This window comes from Oreochromis aureus, linkage group 3 (assembly GCF_013358895.1).
Source record: "Oreochromis aureus strain Israel breed Guangdong linkage group 3, ZZ_aureus, whole genome shotgun sequence".
NCBI lineage: Eukaryota > Metazoa > Chordata > Actinopteri > Cichliformes > Cichlidae > Oreochromis > Oreochromis aureus.
The window spans coordinates 58,190,952-58,200,633 of NC_052944.1; the positions used below are offsets into that span (position 1 = coordinate 58,190,952).

General features: G+C 43.8%; 1 protein-coding gene across 1 annotated transcript; it reads right to left on the reverse strand.

Annotated features, from left to right (window-relative positions):
- Positions 1–266: 266 nt before the first annotated feature.
- LOC116335891 (alpha-tectorin-like) lies at positions 267–6,077 on the reverse strand. Its single transcript, XM_039605825.1, has 12 exons — positions 5,835–6,077; positions 5,457–5,613; positions 5,245–5,332; positions 5,074–5,136; positions 4,734–4,933; positions 3,471–3,602; positions 3,190–3,377; positions 1,677–1,828; positions 1,330–1,575; positions 1,088–1,247; positions 802–888; positions 267–342 (listed from the first exon to the last, which is right to left on the reverse strand). Exons 1-11 carry the CDS (start codon positions 6,075–6,077, stop codon positions 802–804), a joined length of 1,716 nt encoding a protein of 571 aa, XP_039461759.1. The 3' UTR covers positions 267–342.
- Between the last annotated feature and the right edge of the window lie 3,605 nt (positions 6,078–9,682).

Genomic DNA, 9,682 nt, shown 5'->3' on the forward strand with positions numbered 1-9,682 from the left:
AATTCTCTGATGGCTGCATCAGAGAGCAACTTCGGGTTAGTATTTTGACTGGAGCAGCCAGGGTTCAAACAAACAACCTTCTGGTTAGTAGATGACCTCCTCTATCTCGTCAGCTACTGCCACCCATAAGGAACAGAATCATTATCTCTCTGTTTGGTCCTGTCCTTACAATACTTCCAACAAAACTGCTGCCTTTTCCAGCTGTGCAGTGATCACAACACCATAGCAGCCAGAACAGAGCTCGATCTTTCATACAACCAGCATCCGGATCATCATCAAAAGTCAGGGATCATCATGGAGGTCGGCAGCCTGTCAGTCAGTCCGAGTCACCATGGAAACCACCTGAGAAGATGAACGACACTGAATGCTGGAAAATCTTCCTGTTTTTGGTGTCATACCAAATTTTATCTATCATTCTCCTCCCACTTCTTCCTCTTATCTGCTCATCATCAGTATTTGAAATGGACCTTCACCCTGATCCTGGACTGTCAGGCTACAAACGACCAACAAGGATATTTCACTCACTCAGATCAAACTCATAGGATGGAAAGTTTATAGACTTTTAGTGGAAATAATAAAGACATTAGATTTGCTTTAACTTAATGCAAGAACCTGAAATCATAGTTCAGCTGGAATCAGTATTATTTCTGTAGTTTTTCTTTCACCCTCCATCAGTGAGGTTTGACATGTTTCTATTAAATTGAGGCTTTTCTTTGACTGAATCATTGTGCTAATAAATAGCACTAACTATGAGCACAGGTCTCAGAATGATATCATCTAAAACAGCAAACTGTGTCTCACCTAATGAGTCCAGGCCATGCTGATGAAGGCTTCACCTTCATATTTGGACCTGGCATATCTGCGTCTGCGAGCACCTGCAGGACAAGTCTAAAGACAAAGAGAGACAAAGTCCAGACTTTAGAAGATCAACACAGATCCTTTCATTCAGGACTGAATCTGCTGAGAACATTTGAGCCTTTGTGTCAGGATAGAAACAAGAATAAGTGAAAATAATCTGTTTAATGATCGTAACAGAAGAGAGATACATTTGATTGTGTGTGTGATGTGTTTGGTAACAAAGCTGTACCGGGACACAGTTGTTCTGTTTGGGACACAGGTGGAGTTTGCAGTGCAGGTAGACGTCACCAGAGCTCCCAGTAAACTGGAACATGTTGAAGGAGAAGTAGTTGGAGGTTCCCAGTCCGTTTTCCTCCACCTGCACAGTCTGGTCAGCAGGGTTGGCACAGCTGCTCACAGACAGGAAAACACACTTTGTTCAGGAGTCCATGAGAGAGATCAAAACCACATGACTCTCTGAGTCTGTCTCACCCGTTTATGATCAGGTCATATCTCGGAGTGCTGTCGGGTGATGGCTGGTCAGTGGCCCAGCAGGAGTCGGTCACCATGACAACCATGTCTCCATCCAGCCCGTCAGTCTTCAGCTCCACCCAGATCTTCTGGTTCAGCTGCACTTCAGTGTTGGACTCCACAGCTTGTGTGCGGCCGGCGTCGGTGAAGCTCTGCATGGTCAGAGTGTAATCCCAAACTCCAGATGTGATGTGCTGGATCACAGAGCTGCAGAACACAAACACACTTCAGCTTTCTCTGACTCACAAACCTCATGAGAAGCTTCACATCTTAAAGTAACTCAAAGGAAACCAGCAGCCACCACACACCTGTCTCTGATCCTGAAGGTGGCAGTCTTGATGTCCGGCTGAGTTTGGATGCAGGAGAAGTCGATGTAGACTTGGTCATGACGAGTGATGATGTCAGAGGAGCTGTTCTGGGTCGTGATGATGTTTTTGTAGATCACTTGGCTGTTGTTGGTCTGCAGAGTCACACAATCAGATGTTACTACTGACATTTAACATCTGACAATTCAGTTCAATTCATTAATCCCAAAGTGCACTGATCCAGTTTCCTTTAATTAGAAAAAGTGAAAGTAAATCATGCTCTGTTTGCTTTATTTCCACAGACACATGCAGTCACGTTAACTTTATTTTCAGTCTCTTTACAGTGATTTTAATCTGAGATGATTTGAAGATGATGGACCTCTAACTCAGACATATGAAGGTAACAAAGTGTCTTTGAATTTTCAGTCGAATGTTTATGACATGACGTTTATGAAGTCACTTTATTTTAACCCTTTAAGACCTACAATAGAACCAAATCCACCAGAGCTTATCTTTATTTTTTTACATGCTGTAGTGCCGTTTTGGGAGCATTTCAAGTTGCTATACATCAATACAACTGTTATAGCCCAAATTTTAATAATATGTATGCATTAAGTCCATAGTAACTATATAAATTGCAAATAGTGCAATATTCTACAAAAAAAAAATCAAAATCTTTTTTTAACACATATTTCTAGTTAGAGAAATTTCACAGGTTTATCCCTCAAAACTGTAAATATAAAAAGGTTTCACAAAACAGTTTCCAACCACCGGAAATTTCTGTTGAGTGTCTTCATAGTTTTATTTTTGAGATACACTAATTTTTATATACAGCAGGAAAAAACGAAAATAAATATTCTAATATAAATTTGCAAATAAAACCAGCATGTGCATCAAAATAAACTATGTCCAGCAGTGCAACTTGTGTTCTAAGCATCCCAGAAACTATTCAGAAAAGTATAAAGTCAAACAAGACTTTTAAAAACACGAGTGTAGGCCTATAAAACCTTATAGGAAAAAAAAAAACACCCCTACATTTTCCACTAAAAGGACATCACTTTCGGTTTCGGGCAGGTAATGGCGGACATACAATTGTTCGCGCTGACATCTATTCCAACGTAGGAAGTGTTACGAACAGCTGATCGGATCGGCAAGACGTGTTTCTGGAATATTATGTTTTTGTTGTTGCAAGTGGTTTTTATGCAATTTTTGCAAAGCTATATGTGGAAGGAAACCGTGACCCAGGACAAGCTGATGGCATAAGATGTAAGTACAACTCCTCCGGTTTCATATGCAAAAAAAATTGCACTAGCTACAGGGATTTAAAAATAGTTAGCGTGCCGCTCAGACCGGTATAAACTTCACAGATCATCAACATGATGAGAAGCCAGAGAGGTCAGAGGTGAAGCTGATCCCACAGAAAGATCCCAAACTGGAGCAGAGCAGGAGAAGCTCAGCAGATGCTGGAAGATGTTTGGCTGCTTGTAGAAGGTAAAGAGGAGGAGATGAAACCCACCGTGACCTCCGTCCCACAGCTGTTGGTGCTGTTGAAGCTGAAGGTCACCATGTGGGTGAGCTCGTCCACCTGACCCCTGCAGGTCGGGTCCTTGAGGTGTAAGGCAGAGTAGTTGATGCCTTTGTCCTCCAGGAGACAACCGACCAGAGTGACTGAAGCAGAGTTCTGCATGCAGACCGTTGGATCACCTGAACGTCACAATATCAGTCAGAAAAATCACAGTTAGAAGTTTTCCTCCATTATTCAGCCCTGTTGTCATGATGATGTCACAGCTGTCGTACCCAAAGAGTTGTTTTCTTGGTACTTGGAGGCAAAAATGGCCCGACAGAAGCAGCGAGTGTCACCACCGACCGTCTTCTCACCACAGAACTCGTGATCGCTGCAGGTCCTGTCCTGACAGAAGGCCTCAGAGGCTACAGAGGAACACACTGATGTATTATCCTGAAAACATGTGAGCTCTAAAAATCCACAGTTCAGGTCTTTAACAAAGGAGAGCTTATTAAGGTCTTATTAAGGTCTTATTAAGGTCTTATTAAGGTGTCACACAGTGGAAATTTGTATTTATCTTGTATATTGTTCTGATTTTTAGTGGTTATTTATGAGTGTCATTTTATTTGCATGGTTTTATTCTATTTCTATTGCATGGTTTTTAGTGTTTTATGTGACATGGTTTTTATCCACTGTGGACTGGCTGCACATGGGACAAATTAGCTGATAGGGACCACCTGCTGAGGCATGGGTGTGTCCAGAGGTGGCCTATCAGCTGTGTAAAGACCTTTTAACAGCAGGCTAGCTGAGCGCTGAAGGAGGAAGGCCCAGAGTGGAAGAGGAATGCTAGATGGCCAGCGTGACACGACGGCCCAGTTGGACAGTGTGAAGGGCGACAGTGGGAGACGCTGCCTGTTATCGACCACCGGGCAGAGGTGTACCTCTGCCGGCATATGTGAGTAACGCTTTTCCCACTGTCGTATGCTGGGTGCAGCTGAGCTGGGAAAGGGTTGCCATGGCTATGAGCCAGGGTCTCTTCCGGGACGTGTTTTCTGGCCCCTATTTGTGTGTTTGCAGGTTGCTGACACGAGGGGATCCATGGTGGCATTGCGTGGAGGATTCCAGTGTGAAAAGGAAGCCGGGCTGGGATGTGGGCGGCCCAGTGAGCGGACAAGAGGGGAATAGGAGGCTCCTCCCCGTCGGCCTAATACAGGGCTAGCATGGAACCAACTCATGCAAAGGAGTTTCTGGCCCACTGGTGGACCCATAATGCATCCATGGTTGTGGGACATGACATTAGGGAATTTTAGTAAATGTAGAAAATTGTATTTTTACTAGTTTTAGCGGTCAATAACATTTTTCCCATGTATGTTTTCAAGGGTGTTTTTATTTGTGATCCCTAGCTAGAAATAAACTGTTTCTGATGAGACCTGCTTCATCGCTGTGCCCTGGGTATCTGACTTGCTTGCTCCCCCTTGTATTTTAAAGAATCTTTCATTTTAGCGTGGCATTTTGGTGCGACTGCTTTAGTGTTGCCCGTGTTACAAAGGTCTTACAGCAGCCGGTCTTTGATGTCCAGCCATCCAGAGTGTGGTTGTGTAGACTGCAGGCTCTGGCGTAGGCCTTCAGGAACTGACAGTTGAGTCCGTCCACTGCAGGATATTTACACAAAGTGTCGGTGCAGGCGGTTATGTAGGGCTCTGGGTCAATGTCACTGTTACAGGAGGAGAAGGGCGCCTCCTTCAGGAGATTACAGCTGTACCAGAGATGGAAAAACATAAAATAAAGAACCAAGTGATCATGTGTGATAAGGTGTTTTTATCTTTCATCTGTGCTTGAGTCACATGACCAAAGTATAACACAGACAGATGTTGCCTACTGTGTGGATCTGCTCACCGTTCAGTCACACTGGTGCAGTTGATCGTGCTGTCAGCAGGCTCACTGTAGTGCATCTCACAGCTAGGGGGCGACAAACAACAAAGTTCAGGCTCATTCATACAAACACAGAATATCTGCAACATCAGCAGCAGCAGTCAGAGGGACTGTGAGCTTGTGATGAGGTCTTACCTGGTGGAGCTGTACTCAGAGAGCCTCAGGTCACTCAGAGACCTGCTGGAGTTTCCACACAGACCCTCCACAGATGAACCAGCAGATCCTGCACAGGATCAGGACAGAATGAGTCAGATCAGCATCAATATTCAAACTGGACAAACACAGAAGAATAAATAACAGCACAGTTTACAGTTTATATTACATGAATTAAACTTTATCTTCTGTACCTTCTAAGTAGATCTGTGCGGTGTCGCCATCAAAGAAGACAGAGATGGTGAGGTTGGAGAGCGACAGCTTGGCAGTGACTCCAGTTTGGTCCTTAGAGAGCTGCACACCGTGAACCAGCTGAGGTGAGCTGCTGAGGGTCAGCGTGGAGTCGTCCAGCTGCATCACAGCAGAGACAAAGTGGAGGAAACACTGAGTGAAACATGTCAAACACACAAACAGGCTGATTTCACAGCAACAACCACTGAGTTCAGCAGCTCTGAAAGAACTGCTTCTAACAGCCCTGAGGAGAAAGACGAGAGGAGACACAGCAGAGGATGAGGGAGGACTTTGGATCAGACTCCACTCTGACACATGAACTGTGGCTGTAGGTCGCTTACCTGAACTCTCCCACCTTGTTCCAGGTGAATGTCATGCCCGTCCACACGCAGCGTCACACTGTCCAAAAAACTCACATCTTTACGATGCCGGTCATCAAAGTTTCCCAGAACATGGAAGTCTGGGAGTGACGGAGTCGAGAACAGAGAGTACGCACACCGATCCTGGATGGAGTTAATCTGGGTGTGGACGTCAATGATAGTGGGGCCGGTCACAGTGCAGACAGAGTTCACCATGCTGGGCATCACAGGAGTATAATTTTCTTAAAAAGAAACATGACAGGACAGCGTAGTATCAGTGGAAGAAGTCTTCTAAATATTTTGCTGAGGAAGATGATTAAACCCAAAGATGAGTCTGAATAATAAAGAATGCATACTAAATACACTAAGTTCAATAGAAAACTGCATCCCTCTTTTTGTTTGTCTGGAAAGATTGGAATATACTATTAAGTAGTGGTGCAACGGCATGCATCAAAAATCTCACAGTTCGGATCATATCATGGTTTTAAGTCACGGATCAGATCAATTTTCGGATCAGTAAAAAAAAGAAAAAAAGGACAATTTTAACATTTACTTATTAACTTCTTTAAGTATGTTTTGCCTATTAAAATATTCAACTCAAGACTCATTCCACGCAATTATATAAAAACAAATTAAGGTGCAATATAGGGCAGTACAGGGCTTTGTATCTACCACTCTGCTGTGATATAATGAGCGGTCATGGTCACATATCTTTCCATTGCCCTGGAGGTCCACCCATTTGTAGTTAGAGCAACAGAAGATGCCTGGGACAGTTCAGCCATAACTTTAAACTTTTCCTGCTCATACATGCCTGGGTACAATCTTGTCACTGAAGTGGACGCACAACGGGATATCATAGCGTGGCTCAAGCACGTTCATCATAGTTTAAACCCCTTGTTTTGCATAAGGGAATATGGACTCCCGTCTGCAGCTAAACACCCCAGTAGCTTTTGTGATAGCTTTAGCCTGGTTAGATTGGGCAGCAAACGGCTGCTTAAATGCCGCAAACTCCTCTGCCCCTCCACTTGGACCGCTAGCGCTGACCATAACTACCGCTTGACAGACTGACCACGCGCACCATACACAGGTTTCTGTCCAAAATGCTGTTTTTCAATGAAAATGGGGAACATTCAACTGCTGAAAAAGAAGAATGAATGGAGACCTTGATGGTTTTGTGTATGAAATCGGAAGGTCTCCTCTTTCTTTTGATCTATTCTCTGTTTTCATATTCATAACACAAAGTATTTTAGAGTCTTAAAAGATTAGTGATTGAGAATAATAGTCTCCCAGAAAGCTGATTCAGTTCATCTATTCATCACGCTACGTCCATAATCAGCTGGATGATGGAGCATGAATCAAGACACAGCAACAATAGTACTGCTCTGGTGCCTAAACCAGTTTTCTTATAAACAAATTATTGCATCAACAAGATGAAAAAGCTGAATTTGTTACAGTGTAATCAAATTTACAGTATAACAATACCTGTGCAGTATGCGAAGTAGCAGCTAGGAGGACTCTCAAGTTTGTAGACATAGTAGCCTCCATAGCAGAGTTTGACTTGGATTGTGTGTGGTGGACGCCAACAGCAGTAGCCATGCCAGCTGCTGCACACATTTGGAGTTACAATTTCACCTGGCTGTGTGGGATGAGCTTCTGTTATCCACATAGCAGCATGGGTTCCACACCCGAATGCCTCTGTACACCTCTCGGGAATACGAGCACTGGAATTCCCCAGAAACAGGCGGTACCAGCCGTGCCAGTTAATATCCCTATCACAGTGTAGGACTGGATTATTTATGTTATTCGTTGAACGCCACTCATCATTCAGTACAGTGTAGCTGTTACAGGGGTCAACACTTTGGGAATCGCCTGAAAGAAAAATAAGAAAAGCAAACACTTTTCACTACAAGAAAGAGTCACTCACATTCATACAGCACTTTATTCCATCACTTTTCTATCACACACAAAGTCACACTGATTTGGGGGCAGTTTGGGGTTCAGTATCTTGCTCAAGGAAAGCTCAAAATGTGGACTGAAAAAGCCAGGGATGGAATATGAGGACCTTGAAATATTATGTCTGTCTAATCCTGTTCTGTCCCACAGATCTTTAATTAAAATGTGTCTAGTTTCCAAATTGATATCACAATTACAATTAAGATGTGTTAATGTTTAATTGAGTTTAATTTTTTTCATCATTCCTCATTTGTAGCCTCTTCGGCCACATTCAAAAGGGCTGCCAGTTGTGTGAGCTTACCTGCTGTCTGCAAGCTGAGAATAGACAGGATGAGCAGGGGGCGGAGCATGTTGAGGCCAATCAGCTAACTGAAAGAAATCCACACAACTGGATTTATATGATTGGACAGAAAGTCAGTCACATTCTGCTCAGTCTGTTGACGTCATCAACTGTTGGCATTCATGCTAAATACTGTATATCATCCAAAGAGAAAATACCACCACACCCAGTGTTTGAATAAAAAAAAGAGTGTAACAAGGCTGTCCTGGTGATCTTTCAATCATCTGTAAAATGGTATTTCTCACACTGGCATTTGACAGATTTGCTCGCTGAACTGAAACCCCCCCTCAACCCAGTATCATGGCAAAAAGCCTGTCCACTGTGTCCAGTTCATGCTTTGCCTCTCCAAAGCATCAAATGGACACAGATGCAGAAGTTACATTACCAGCAGGGGGAGATAATACATTTTTATAGCCAAGATGTCAGTACTGAGCAAGAAAGGTATGAAGTACATTCTAGGGTCGGCGGCTAATATATAGGTAGTAATAAATATGTTAATAATGTCTATTTAAATGCTTTCACATGATTATTTTAATTTTGGCCTGAAATAAAATATCTCCCTCTGCTGGCACTGCAGCTTTCTGCAACTTACTGTAACATTTTCCATGCGTATACATTTCAGCTTTGTAGAGGCAAAGAATTAAATGAACATGGTGTACCCGTGTGTCCATTACAAGTTTTGCCATGATACTGGCTTGACTTTTGATGAGTGCACTTTTTGCCTCTTGCATAATGAACTGTGTGTGTCTGTGTGAAACAATCCTGCTGTGAATGATCTGAGTCACATTGAATTCTGCTGAAAACAAAACACAAAAGTCATTCATTTCTTTTTAGGAAAAACATCTTTTTTGTTACTGTGATTCAAAATAAACTATTTCACTACAACGAAAATTTGGTTGAGGCAACAGTGTAGTAGATGCTTTTGTATTGAGGTGTTGTGCAGATGAACTGTGTGGCATCCTAGGTTATCTGTTCAACCTGAGCCTGTCACTGGGGAAAGTACCACAGCTGTGGAAGACCTGTGTGGTACCGGTACCAAAGACCTCCCATCCCAAGGACCTCAGCAGCTACAGGCCGGTAGCCCTGACATCGCATCTGTTGAAGACCCTCGAGAGGTTGGTTCTAAACCATCTGCGCCCCCTGGTGAGGTCTTCATTGGATCTGCTGCAGTTTGCTTACCAGCCTGGCATTTGGGTGGAGGACGCCATCATCTACCTCCTGCACCGAGCTCTGACTCACCTGGAGAAGCCTGGAAGCACTGTGAGGATCATGTTCTTTGATTTCTCCAGTGCTTTCAACACCATCCAGCCACGACTTCTGAGAGACAAGCTGGAGCTATCAGGAGTGGACCACCACATGTCCCAGTGGATACTGGACTACCTCACAGAACATCCACAGTATGTGAGGTCACAGGGCTGTGTCTCTGACACGCTGGTCTGCAGTACGGGGGCCCCACAGGGAACTGTGCTGGCACCGTTTCTCTTCACCCTCTACACTGCAGACTTCTCCATCAACTCCCCACGCTGCCACCTACAGA